The sequence below is a fragment of the Crinia signifera genome, chromosome 5 (assembly GCF_055691185.1).
Source record: "Crinia signifera chromosome 5, ASM5569118v1, whole genome shotgun sequence".
NCBI lineage: Eukaryota > Metazoa > Chordata > Amphibia > Anura > Myobatrachidae > Crinia > Crinia signifera.
In genome coordinates this window covers 312,079,105-312,094,060 of record NC_139221.1, presented here as the reverse complement: position 1 = coordinate 312,094,060, position 14,956 = coordinate 312,079,105, and the positions used below count along the sequence as shown (strand labels likewise).

At 46.9% G+C, this 14,956-nt stretch overlaps 1 protein-coding gene across 1 annotated transcript in view; it reads right to left on the bottom strand.

The window, feature by feature from the left end:
• The window catches only part of LOC146081331 (uncharacterized), a 97,475-nt gene that overhangs the window by 46,113 nt on the left and 36,406 nt on the right, over nt 1–14,956 (bottom strand). Inside the window, exon 14 of the mRNA XM_083189481.1 lies at nt 4,835–5,005. Coding sequence (XP_083045607.1) covers nt 4,835–5,005 — 171 coding nt within the window. The remainder of the gene's footprint in view (nt 1–4,834; nt 5,006–14,956) is intronic.

The following is a 14,956-nucleotide window of genomic DNA, read 5'->3' as shown; positions in this document are numbered from 1 at the left end:
TTGCTTATAAAAGTATAGCTAACACAGAGTTTCCCAAACTCCGCCATTACAGTCCAACTATTAAGGATATCCATGATTAAGTCCAGATGGTTATATCAAATTGATTGAGGCACTAATTATGTCACCTGTGCTCAAGAAAGTATATCCTCAAAACCTGAACTGTATCATCAGCGAAGCACGCTCCCACGGGTCGTTAACAATAACTCCAATCGGCTGAACATGCAGTGACATCTGATAATATCATCTTTGACAGCGTGCTTGGTGGAGGTCCCGGTGGCGCCACTGAACGATATCATTAACGTCAGTGTTTAACCCACGGATTGTTCATTTCGCAACACCACCAATATCATCAACAATATGGGAGGTGCCACGTTTTCTATAGAGTGTGGAGGCATAACGGTATAATAGTGTACACTCGTGTGATTAGTGTGTCAAATCCATTGAGGCAGGGGTTGATGTGTCCAGCAGCAATTTGGGGGTGGGGCCTGATCTATACGTCTTCAAGCCCTGTCCCCAGTTCTGCAAATCCCTTGATTCGCAGGTATTCAAGGATGAGGCTTCAATGTTGCATTTACTACATAATTATCACCCCCCCCCCCCCCTTGAAAATCACGGTAATTAAATCCCACAGCTGGGGAGATGCAGGGGGGATCTGGGGGGTCCTGCGTAATCCAGGAGGTTTGCTCACCTTCACTGGGAACCGGAAGGGGGAGCCAATTTTCTTGAGTCTCCCGGCCATTCCGGAAGAGTAGGCAACTCTGTTCCCGCCATACAGCATTGTGTGAAATGACACTCACACAATTGCAAATCCACAGTACACTACTATGGGGTAAATTTACTAAGATGGGAGTTCTATTGAATATTAAGATGTTGCCTATAGCAACCAATAAGATTATGGGGGTATTGAATCCAGGGTTACGACTGTCAGAACATCCCGAACATCCCGACAACGTGGATCTAGGTCGACACAAGCATTAGGTCGACATGGGCTAGGTCGACAGTCAAAAGGTCAACATGGGGTTTTTCACTGTTTTCTGAGCCGACATGTGCCGACAGGCGGTATTTCATGCCCTACCATCCACTAGGTGTGGTGGGAGAATAAAATAGTATGCCGAGCATAGCGAGGCACCGTGCCCGAAGCATTGCGAGCGATGCGAGGGGATGCGGTGCACTTCAAACTGTGTCGACATTCGGGTAAAAAAAACTTTTGGCTGTCGACCTAGCTCATGTCGACCTAATGCTTGTGTTGACCTAATGTCATGTCGACCTAGACCCATGTCGACCTAGTGGTATCGACCCGATGCTTTTCGACTTAGTTGTTGTAGACCAAACGATCCACACCTGGCAGGAGAGATGTGACAAGAGGAATGGAGGACACAAGGAAACCACAGAGTGATGATTACAGTTATATAGTGAAAGGTGCAGAGTCCCCCAGCAGCACAGATTATATCAGGGTATGAGTGATGTGTTAGTAAGGGCAGGGCTGTATGTAACAGGGGTGAAATGTAATAAGTTGGGTGTTCTATTTCATGGCCATAGCAACATCCCATGTGATATAGAACTCCCATCTTTGTACATTCCCCCCCCCCCCCTCCCGATATGAGGATATTGAGGCAGCAGGAAACCGCAGACTGAGAGTTATATAGTGAAATAAATGTATTTTGTACATGTGGAATACAGAGCAGAATGGCGCTGTCACATGTGGTATGACTGAGTCAGTGGGGAGTTTGTATTTTCTCCCATTCAGGATTCCCTCCAGGTTATCTGGTTTCCTCCTAAACATAATGTTTGGGTCAACTGATTGCTTATAAAAGTATAGCTAACACAGAGTTTCCTAAACTCCGCCATTACAGTCCACCTATTAAGGATATCCATGATTAAGTCCAGATGGTTATATCAAATTGATTGAGGCACTAATTATGTCACCTGTGCTCAAGAAAGTATATCCTCAAAACCTGAACTGTATCATCAGCGAACCGCGCTCCCGCGGGTCGTTAACGATAACTCCAATCGGCTGAACATGCAGTGACATCTGATTATATCATCTTTGACGGCGTGCTTGGTGGAGGTCCCGGTGGCGCCACTGAACGATATCATTAACGTCAGTGTTTAACCCACGGATTGTTCATTTCGCAACACCACCAATATCATCAACAATATGGGAGGTGCCACGTTTTCTATAGTGTGTGGAGGCATAACGGTATAATAGTGTACACTCGTGTGTTTAGTGTGTCAGATCCATTGAGGCAGGGGTTGATGTGTCCAGCAGCAATTTGGGGGTGGGGCCTGATCTATACGTCTTCAAGCCCTGTCCCCAGTTCTGCAAATCCCTTGATTCGCAGGTATTCAAGGATGGGGCTTCAATGTTGCATTTACTACATAATTATCCCCCCCCCCCCCTTGAAAATCACGGTAATTAAATCCCACAGCTGGGGAGATGCAGGGGGGATCTGGGGGGTCCTGCGTAATCCAGGAGGTTTGCTCACCTTTACTGGGGACCGGAAGGGGGAGCCAATTTTCTTGAGCCTCCCGGCCATTCCGGAAGAGTAGGCAACTCTGTTCCCGCCATACAGCATTGTGTGAAATGACACTCACACAATTGCAAATCCACAGTACACTACTATGGGGTCAATTTACTAAGATGGGAGTTCTATTGAATCAATCAGATTATGGGGGTATTGAATCCAGGGTTACGACTGTCAGAACATCCCGACAGCCGAAGTCCCAGGCCATTTCCGTCTCGTTCGATTGTAACTCCTCAGCCAAAATTCAATGTTCCATGAAAACAGCCGCGGATTGTCGAAACCATCTGTGAATTCGACAGTCCGGGGCCGTGTCCAACGAAACAGATCCGACTTGTTTGGAAGTTGGATCTGTTTTGTCGGAAACTGCCTTCAATGCTGTCGTAATGGCTGGATTGAATACCCCCCTATAGAGTGGCATAAGTACATCCCAGTTGCCCGGAGGCAAGATGAATCTATGTAGGCATGTTTGTATGTATTTTATGTATATTATGTTTAAAATAAAGAGAATGTGACGTCTATGTTACTGCTAGGTGGTGGAGTCAGCCACAGAAGTGATATTGATGGCTCTAAATGAACTGATTTGAACTATCAGGGGAGGAGAGGTGCCCCCTTGGGAGATGGAGCCCGGCAGCAGATGACTCCATTGCTAAATTATAAAAAAGTGGATTCTGGTTGCTACGGGCAACATCCCATCTTATTAAATGTACCCCTACAAGTCTGTTGCGGTGCAAAAAGATGCTAAAGTCCAAACCTGGGATCTCATGGAACAGCGTTTAAGTCAGGCCAATCATCTATCATATAGAGCTGCCTGGCCAAACTGGTCCTCGATACCTACTATTAGCTCCTGCTTCCATACCATGCTGGGCAGATGAGGACACATCTACAGGGCTTTGTAATCGGTGCTGCTACTGTATATAAAGGAATGACACTATTAGCAAAGTGTGAGCTTTAAAAGTCCCATAGGTTGTAAAAGGGTGGAAATGATGCCTATGGTACATATTAAATATATGAATTGATGAACAAAGTTGATTGCACCTATAATATTTATTATGTCCCCTGATGCAATCCTGGAAGAGTAAGGGGTTGGGATCATTTGGTCTACAGCATGATGGTCGACAGTCATAAGGTCGACACCATTAGGTCGACATGGGAAAAGGTCGACATGGGTCTAGGTCGACATGGTTCTAGGGCGAAAGGTCATTAGTTCAACAGGTCGTTAGTTCGACAATGTTTAGGTCGACAGCCAAAAGGTCGACATGGGGTTTTTCACTGTTTTTTTACCTGAATGTCAACACAGTCGACATGTACACAGTTCAAAGTGCACCGCATCCCCTCGCTCACTGCGTTTGCCATGCGTCGAGCACGGTGCCTTGTTGCGCTCGGCACACTATTTTATTCTCCCACCATGCCCTAGTGGATGGTAGGGCATGAAATACCACCTGTCGGCACATGTCGGCTCAAAAAAACAGTAAAAACCCCATGTCGACCTTTTGACTGTCGACCTAGACAATGTCGAACTAATGACCTGTCGAACTAACGACCTGTCAAACTAATGACCGTTCGACCTAGAACCATGTCGACCTTTTCCCATGTCGACCATTATGCTGTAGACCAAATGACCGCATCCCAGAGTAAGATCTGAGCGACTGTAAGATCATTGTATAAGGCTATAGACATTATATTTCTTGATTAATGCATTAATGCATTCAGATTAACCTTCTCTGGGAGCAGAAATCATTTGCTAAATTAATTTGCTGATAATTGAAGTTTGCCAGAGCTTCAGAATCTGTGGAATCACTTTGCCGATCCTTAGTCACGACTACATTTTCTATCGCATTTTCAGCTCAGATGATATCTAATCTACAATGATGGAAAAAGGATAAGGGGTCTGGGTTTTTTTGACCAATCATAAAAGCAGTAACAGGGAAACAGCTGCTTAACCCTAAAGTGTGGTGATCATCAAAGATGGTCTGACAAATCAGAGCTGGCCCTAGCTAATTTGTTGCCAGGGCAAGGTTTTGGCTGGTGTCGTCGTTCCAACCCTGACCCATTACTCCTTATTCATATTACACCACACTGTGTTGCTATTTATTCACACCGCACCACACAGTAGTGTCATTTATACACATTATGCCACACAGTAGTGCACCTTATACACATAATATCACACAATAATAGTGACCCATATACACATAATGCCACATAGTTTGGACATGCCTGCCCTAGGCATTTGTCTTGGTCTACAAATTAGTGATGGCAGATATAGGACTTGGAAGTCTTGCAAACAAATAATTCAAGGTGCAACTTACCGGATGGCTCTGGCATGCTTCATTAGCCGCACCCAGAGGAAAATGATGGTGACAGCAAAAATTCGGATGTGAGATGTATGTAGATTAGGATTGTTCTGTACACCCACATCAGCTATGTGAGTAAGGATCACAGCCAGGAGCAAAAAGTACACAATCCAGTCAAAAGCATTCCTGTGAAAGATAACACAGTCGCTTACACGTGTGAGCGGCAACTGACAAATTTACTAAGTGTTTCAAACACTGAAGAGAGATAAAGTACCAGCCAATCAGCTACTAACTTCCAGACATAGCAGGGAGGAGCCAATCAGCAGATATAAATATGCATGCATGTATGTTTATGTATGTGCGGAACGGTTCCTCTCTGTGACTGCAGTGGCAAGACCATCGCAGAACATGCATAGTGTGCCTGATGTATTAAGCTTCAAAAAGTGATAGAAAGGAGAGTGAAAAACAACCAGCCACTCATAAATAGGCAAACCTATTTAAATAGCATATACAGTACATATCCTATTATATAAAAATCTAAAATCTCACCTTTTTTTAGGTAAAGTACTGCCAGTGACCACTAGAGGCCACTCACCAGAGCAAGGGGGAGATTCTCTAAGGTAAAAATGCGGTAAAAACCCCGTTATCGGGTTTTTTTCCGCATTTCGGGATGCTCTAAGCATCCCCCGCCGGGTTACCGCGGCGGGAGGCATCGCCAGAAAAATCTGGCGATGCCCCATAGAAGCCAATGGGCTTCTAACGTGAACCCACCGCCGCCCCGCACGGACCCCCGCCGCATCGCATCGCCCCCGCAGCAGCAGCAGCACCGGGTGTGTGAGGGAGGGGGGAGCCGCCCAGACCTGCTGGGACCCAGCGACTCTCACCGCAAAGGACAGCTCTTAACGCAAGAGCTGTCCTTTGCCATAATTATCGCATATGTTATTGCATATGCGATAATTATGTATGCGATGTATGTAAGAGAGATGAAGGGGGACGAAGCTGAGCGGCGAATATTACAGAATCTCGACCCAAATGACTCCATAACAGAAAGTGAAACCAAAATGATCTGTTTCACACTTGCTGGATAGGGAGAGGGGGAGCTGCAAATACAGAGATTGGAGGTAGGAGCAGATAGGGACTAAGCCGTCATTTTGATGGGCATTTAACTAGTCTATAAATGATCTATAAGTTCTGTCCCATCTATTATATGGGCAATGGGAGCTGGGGCATGTGCCAAACCTCCAACGGCTCACAGTGGTTCTCAAACTGAGACCTGATGACCCCATGCAGGTCACATTTGCCAGGTCACCCCGCTGTCACAGTTTTAAAAATTCATAGGTGACCTGGAAAACATCACCTGTGTGGGGTCCTGGGGGCCAAGTTTGAGAACCCGTGATCTAGAGAAACAGGACAGACTTTAGCAGGAGGACGACCTGCGGGGAGGTATGCAGCCGCAAGAGGGAGCAGAACAGAGCAACAGGGAGGAGGCAGAGTGGGACAGAGCAGAGGACATACTGTATACTGCAATGTGTAGGGGCATGATGGGGCAGGTGGTAAAGAGAAGGTGGGTAGGATGAAGTCTGGAGGGGGAAATTGAAGCAGTGATACAGGGCAGGGAGCAGTGCACGAAGCAGAAGGAAGGGGTGGGCAATACAGAGTGGTGGGTGGGGTGGACAGAAGCAATAGATAGAGGGGCAGTGTAGAACAGGGTGGTTGGTGGGAAGTACACTTAGCAGATTGCAGTGGCACAACATTTGCCAGGTCCATTTACCAGTTTAAATTAAAATACTTCAGTACGGATGGTGTAATGGTTAGCATTACTGCCTCACAGCACTGAGGTCATGGGTTCGATTACCACCATAGCCCTAACTGTGTGGAGTTTGTATATTCTCCCTGCACTTGCGTGGGTTTCCTCCGTGTACTCCGGTTTCCTTCCACAATCCAAAAATATGCTGGTAGGTTAATTGGCTACCAACATAAATTAACCCTAGAATGTCTGTGTGTGCATGTAGATGTGGTAGGGAATATAGTTTGTAAGCTCCACTGGGGCAGGGACTGATGTGAATGTTCTAATATTCTCTGTACAGCGCTGCGGAATATGTATGCGCTATATAAGAAGCTGGCAATAAATAAATACTGCAGCAAAAAATGCTCTCATGTGACACCTTAATGTTTCTCCATCCAACCATAAAAAAAGTACATCTTAAGCCACGGGTGTCAAACACAAGGCCCGCGGGCCAAATCCGGCCCGCCAGACCTCGTCATGTGGCCCGCGTGAGGAGATAGCACGCAGGGGCAGTGTGTCTAAAACAGGAGTGCTGCAGGCCACGTCCGCGGCCGCCTTACCTGTTCCTCCACTGTCGGCGGCCATGTTCCTGTAGGCACATACTGTATGTATGCGGCTACAGAAACATGGCCACCGGCCTCCACGGCTACGTGGAGGAGGGCCCGGCCGCCTGTTCCCTCTGATGCCCGGCAGTGACAGACACTGGGTGGGGACGTCATGACGATGACGCCGCCCGCCCATGCGTCTGTAGAGAAGTAGGAGCAGGCAGGGAAGCTGGACCGGGAGTCGGGGACAGTGTGGCTGCAGCAAGCAGTAAAGAAAAGCTGGAAGCCGCAGCAGCTGCAGGACAGACGGAGAAACAGTAAGTGAGGATGAGGATCACACTCACAATAAAAAAAATATATATATATCTGCTGTTTCCTGAGGTGTCCCCGTGTATAATAATAATAATGCCATGACACCACAGGCTGCTCCTCCTGTATAATCATTTATGTGTCATGGCATTACTTTTATTATATTATACAGGGGGAGCAGTCTGTGGTGTCATGGCATTATTATTATACAGGGGGAGCAGCCTGTGGTGTCATGGCATTATAATTATACAGGGGGACCTACAGATACAACCGGCCCTTTGGGGGTGACCAAACTGCTGATGCGGCCCCCGATGAATTTGAGTTTGACACCCCTGTCTTAAGCAATGGCAAAAAAAGTGCATTGTACGCCTCAAATTAAAACATAGGCTAGCGGCTGTTTTCTGTTCTTTAACAACAAGGGAGGTAAAACTTTCATGTAAAAAAAAGATTTTTTTATTTGCAGAATTGCAGAACAATTGATGAAGTGTACACATTTCTATTAAACGTTGTACAACGAGCAGTTGTCTCAAGCGAGTTACAGACGGTGGCTTGGAATATGTTTTCCACACTTATAACTAACTATACATTGAAATGCAAAATTATTCTTACAAGTAACAAGCTGCAACTTTAAAGGTTTTCTCAGGCTAATGGGATCTAAACTAATTGAAGGATTTGAAATTCTGAGCATCCCCAATCTCTATTTGCAGAGTTCTGGTGCAGGATAACATCAAAGTTTGGACTTCTGCTCCGCCGGGGATAATATGTAAATGAGCTCCTCCAAACATTGCCTCCCCCAGATTTCCATCGGTATGCGTTATTCTTGTTTGCGGAAAAAGATCTGTTTTTTAAAAGTGCTTTTTAAAAGAAAATGATGATCTCAGTCTCATATGATAAAAAGCAATCCAGTAATGGCCTTATTATGGGTGACTTGCTCACACCCTTCCGAGTCATCCAGAACCTGCCCGGCAATGGTGGTACGCCCACCCCCATCTGCACGCCGGGTTTGTTCGTCCAGCAAGCGAATAGATGTTTTACATAAACAACCATTCGTATGCCAGTGGGAACCTCCCCCATCTTTGGATGGTCGCCGAACAACAAATGATGGGAAAGGCACACACATCTGTACAGGTGGTCCAGACCACTCATACATATGAACGAAGAAATGTATTTATTATTATTTATTTATTAACAGTTTCTTATATAGCGCACACATATTCTGCAGCGCTGTACAGAGAATATTTGAACACTCACATCAGTCCCTGCCCCAGTGGAGCTTACAATCTATATCTATATTTTTTGTTGGAATATACAAACTCCGCACAGTTAGGGCCATGGTGGGTATCGAACCCATGACCTCAGCGCTGTGAGGCAGTAATGCTAACCATTACACCATCTGTGCTGCCCGAAATGCAGTTATATGGGCGGGCAACTGACATCCGGTTATTTCAGCTGCCCGCGCCCGACACGTGCGTCAAGAACGCATTACCATATGTACGCCCAGCGTTTTCTTGGTAATTGAATTTTTAACTGTACCCGCCCTGCATAATGTGTGACCCATCCGACAGTGCGATACAATGGGCCTTATTTTGGTTCATTCTTTCTGACAAAATCCTTCTTAGATGGGCAAAACCATGTGCACTGCAGGGGGGGCAGATGTAACATGTGCAGAGAGAATTAGATTTGGGTGAGTAATTTTGTTTCTGTGCAGGGAAAATACTGACTGCTTTATTTTTACACTGCAATATAGATCTCACTTTGAAGTAAAACCCCACCCAAATCTAATTCTCTCTGCACAAGTAACACCTGCCCCACCTGCAGTGCACATGGTTTTGCCCATCTAAGAAGGATTTTGTCAGAAAGAATGAACCAAAATAAGGCCCAATGTAACAATACATTGGGACGGATGTATCAAGCTTCAAAATGTGATAAACAACCAGCCAAACAGCTCCTACCTGTCATTTTTCATACCCAGCCTGTAACATGTCAGTTAGGAGCTGATTGGCTGGCGGTTTATCACTCTCCATTATATCACTTTTTTAAGCTGGATACATCTGGCCCAGGGTGTGCACAGTTCACACTGCATGAACCAGTGTATGACGGTGAGATGTGTCCTTACAGCATGCATGTAACTGCATGCCATCGGTCATTGTATTTTTGCATGACATGCACGATACACACAATACACGACTGGATTATTAAAGGGGTTGTGGGTACTTGTGTATTAGCACGGCATCCGTTACGTAGTTAGCGTACCGTCCCTGTCAGAATCAGCGTAGTGTTCGCGCGGTCAGCATAGTCAGTCAGAAGTAGTGTAGAGTTCCCGCGGCCGCTTAGCGTCCCTGTCAGAAGTAGTGTAGTGTTCCAGCGGCCGCTTAGCGTCCCTGTCAGAAGTAGCATAGTGTTCCCACGGCCAGCGTAGTCAGCGTCCCTGTCAGATTCAGCATAGTGTTCCCACGGCCACTTAGCCTCCCTGTCAGAAGTAGCATAGTATTCCCGCGGCCACTTAGCTTCCCTGTCAGAAGTAGCGTAGTGTTCCCGCGGCCACTTAGCTTCCCTGTCAGAAGTAGCGTAGTGTTCCCGCGGCCGCTTAGCGTCCCTGTCAGAAGTAGCGTAGTGTTCCCACGGCCAGCGTAGTCAGCGTCCCTGTCAGATTCAGCATAGTGTGACTGCGGCTGTATTATTTCTGTCGCTCGTATAAGCTCCTTGTTAATCAGTAATGGCTTCAGAACCTCACGATGTCCCCCGACCTGTTCATACCCCCACTATACACGTCCACGTGGAGTTGATCATATAAAGTGTGGCGAGCGCAGCGAGCCACCAAGCCCGAAGCGTGGCGAGCCCCGCGGATTACTTTACATGTTTTAGGTAACTGATGGCTTAATTATCAGCATGGATTACACCTGAGACCAGGCAGCATGCACTGCTAGGTCATTACTGTTTCTGCCATTCACTAATGTTAATAGACATTTTTCTAGACTTGTGTTCATGTTGCTCCTGTATAAGCATCCCATCGTCTTACCTGTCACACATCAGCATGTCAAAAACCTTAACACTTTAACTTATTAAATATAAACCTGAAATAACGACTCAGAGACTTGGGTTGGCAGAAAATTGTTAACTGATTTATTTATCGGAAATTTTATGCTAATTTGATTATTTAAATTAATTGATTAAATAATGGTGGCCAAGAAAGAACGGCTATTAACTAGAACTCCACCCCAACTACCCACGTGACTGGCCTAACTCACAAAATAGCGGTATCCAACTCAACCTCACTGCATTGACTGCCACCCCAGCCGGGTGGGGTCACTGACCCCGACACGGGTGTTACAGCAACAGGCCTAAGCCAATGAGAGGTGAGAGCACCGAAACAAGGCCATATACTCAAGATCAATAACTAATGTAAACTTAATTTTACTAAAACCTGCCGTTCTTTCCCGCCTATCAGCTAACGCGATGAAACAACCACTCCACCCCACCAAAACTCCCACAAATTGGGAAGGGCGGGAGGGAAATTCGGCAGGAAGAAGAGGAATCCTCCTCCCCTTCCTGCCCCTATACCTATCCCATAGTTAACCTAATGTCCAACCCACCCATGCTATTGGGTCCCCGAGTCACATGTCTAATAGTGTGACCCAGACGGGGACGCTTAACCCACTACATGCCTATTGCAGGCACTGCGTTATTCTTTTGTGCCAAAGGAACCAGAGGCGAAACTACCATTGGTGCAGCAGGTGAAGTGCACCGGGGCCCCTGAAGACTGAGGGGCCTATTGCTGCCCTTGTCACCCTCCTACTGTCACCCACTGTTTTCCCTGTTACACTCTGCCTCCCATTGTCTCTCCCTGCCACACTCTGTCACCCACTGTCTCTCCCTGTCACCCTCTGCCATGTTTCACATTGTGAACTTTAGTTGGGATGGAGGAGGGGGGCCCAAATTATAATTTTGCACCTGGGCTCATCACCCATAAATTTCACCACTGAACTACTGCCATTCACCAGATCATCCCCTGCTGTTTGTTTCAGACTTATTGCAAGACTCCTGTGTAATTTGCATTTCTGGTATACTTGCAGTTCCCAGTAGCCTGCTTCTAAGTATAGTGTGAATGTAAATGAGTCGGCGGAGGCAGAGGAAGCCCACTAATGTTCACTTATTGCTCAAGGTGCCCGCACACGGTGAGATGTGTGCTCCATGCGTTTTGTACTACAGTAAATCACATCGCATCTAGTTCAAATTGCATGCGATACGCTAAAACAGCGTGTGATTAACTTGCGATATGCGATGCTCAAGAGCGCGCATTGCATCACAACCCAAAACCAGCACGATGCGGTGTGAACTTAAAAGTTCAAAGCACAACCGACCATCGCACCGTGTGTGGGCACCTTAAGACAAAATTATTTCCAAATCAGGTCTGTTTCTGATTGCTCTTACCATGATTTGAAATACATATCCATGACTGTATGTGCAGTACTCCCAATAGTCATATCCTTTTTAAAACTGGCCTTGTGTACCTGTGTTAAATTGGGGTGTGGTACAGGGGTCCGACGACAGTCGGGATCCCGACAGTCATTAGCCCGACGTCGGGATACAGACTGGCTGGACCCAGACAGCATGGCGAGCGCAACAAAGCCCCTTGCGGGCTAGCTGCGCTCGTCACGCTGCGGGCACGGTGGCTCGCTAGCCACCTATTCTTTTCTCCCTCTATCGTGGACCCCCATGAGGGAAAATAGGCGACGGCCGTCGGGAACCCGGCTGTCGGTGTTTTGACATTCGGGATCACGACGTCTGGTAAATGTCTGTCGGGACCCCATCCGGCACTCGTTAAATTGTATGCACAAATGCACTGCATAACATGTCTGTGAACCAATGAGCATGCAGAAGCGCATTCTCCTTGAGCAGTGCAAGCTGACGGCGAAATGCGATTCAAAAAGTTGTACGGGATGTACAACTTTTTTAATTGCATTTTGCCTTCATGACAGTTTTGCATCACTGAATATCCCAAGTAAACTAGTTTAATGCAAATATTTGAATTGCCTTTGCAGCAGATTAGAATTTAGTAATAAAAAAAAATGTAAACATTTGAGCAATTGGTCTCTTTAAGGGTTTATGCCAATCCCCTGCAGGGCAGATACGAGACCAGTGCTAAATACCAACCACATAGTAACCTTCTCTTCTAGTAAAGTAGAGCTGAAGCTAAAGTGATGTAATAAAGGATTGCCTTAAGTAATGCATGCTCTGCATTCATACAGTATCTGTGTGTATGTGTAACAGCTGAGTATTCCCTGCTAGGAAAGGTGCCTAAATATAGTAAATAAACACAACCTGCCAACAGAGAACTTCTAAGTAAAGGCTGTGGGAAACCTACAGCTGATACAGTACTGCACTCTGGGACCGATTCCTCAGTACTGCACTCTGGGACCGATTCTACAGTACTGCACTCTGGGACCGATTCTACAGTACTGCACTCTGGGACCGATTCTACAGTACTGCACTCTGGGACCGATTCTACAGTACTGCACTCTGGGACCGATTCTACAGTACTGCTCTCTGGGACCGATTCCACAGTACTGCACTCTGGGACCGATTCTACAGTACTGCCCTCTGGGACCGATTCTACAGTACTGCACTCTGGTACCGATTCCACAGTACTGCACTCTGGGAACGATTCCACAGTACTGCACTCTGGGACCGATTCTACAGTACTGCACTCTGGGACCGATTCTACAGTACTGCACTCTGGGACCGATTCTACAGTACTGCACTCTGGGACCGATTCTACAGTACTGCACTCTGGGACCGATTCCACATGGTTCCTAAAGAGGCGAATTCGGTCCGGGACTGAGTGTGTGGCACTGCGCATGCGTATATGCAAATATACGCATGTACAGGGCCGCTGTGCGAACACCTTCAGAGGATAGAGGCTGGCGCATGGGGACGCCCAGAGTTTACTGGGCGTGCCCTGAAAAAACGGCGGGTGCGCTCAGAAAAACGCAGGGCATTCCCATCCAAACGTGGGCAAGTGGAACCCTGCAAGGGGCGGGCGTCTGGCGTCACATGGCATCAACACCCGCCCTGTTCTTCGCCATGTTCTTTGGAAACAAAAGTCAGCCAGTCCGCGACCATCAAACGATTTTACTCCCGTCCTCTAACATGGTGTATGTGTACGCGAAGACATCCAATCGCATCCCGGAGGGGACCTTCACCCGATGGGTGGCATTTACCTGCCACTAAGCAGTGAATGTACTGTACGCTGCTTCCTTAATTAGTCCATGTACGTCAGTATATGCATAACAACGAGGAATATGGAGCAATAAGTGCCCTATTATATCCTTGTACATTTTAACTCTATATCGATGAACAGGTTAACACAACATCTGGATGGCTTCAGATAGCGAGTCACAGTGACACAAATACAGATTATAACAGATCCTCCAGAGGAAGGAAATTCAAAACAGACAACGGAAACATCACTTTCTATGGACGAGCACAATTGCGGCGGATAACCCACTGGGCAAAGTCAAAGGGAGTCTGTCTCATCAAAAGCTAATTAGACTTTTACCTTAGGGAAATGTATTATTGAATGAACAGAGTTTAATAGGTCCAACGGCCTTTCTTCTCCCTCTATTTTTAAATGCTTTATAATGGAGAACTGGGTTACGTATTAACCTAGTATGGTGTATATCAGCTGATGAAGCTGTGTAAGCTTGGTGCAGTATATACATTGAGGACACGGGGAATCAGAAATTTGTTTTGAGGGATGCGATTGAGTAAACTAGATGGCTGGAGAACCTGGGGAGATACATTAAGCATCCTTAAGACAGGGTTGCCAACCCTCCCAGAAATCGGGTCCCCCTCTCGGCCTACTGGAAAGGGGGGGCAACCCTCCCAGAAAGGAGGCGTGGGTCAGATGATGCATATCGCATCATTTTAGCGCCACCCACCACAGTGTAATGCCTGAAATGCTGGCATTACATGGCGGGGGCGTGGCTAAGTGACGTGGCCACTTTGGACACACCCACAAGGCAGCCTGCCTCTGCCCCTGCCACGCCCCTTTCCCACTTGCAGCAGCGGCCCCCTGCTCACTGAGCTGGCTTCCTTCTCCCGGAAAAGGCAGCCAGCAAGTAGGCAAGTATGCCTTTAGAGTTCAGAAGTTACCAAGCGCATTCTATAAAATAATAGGGAGAAACCTGATTTGTTGCTATATGCAACTTTGTCACTTGTCCACTCTTTACAAGTCTTGATACTTCTTATACTCCTTTCACACCAGACAAAATTCCCCTGTAGGCCCGTGAACAACTTGCGACTAGCACTGGTGTGAAAGGTTCCCGGGCCAAATTCCTGGGAAAATTTGCTGGGATTTCAACCCTGCTAGCTAGCAGGATTGCTCCCGCGACCAGCCAGGGTTACTGGCTGCTGTGAAATCTACTGACCCGTGCAGCGGGGCCTGGGCAGTGGATGGTGGCAGCGGGGTCCAGATTGTGGGGATCCAAGCAGCGG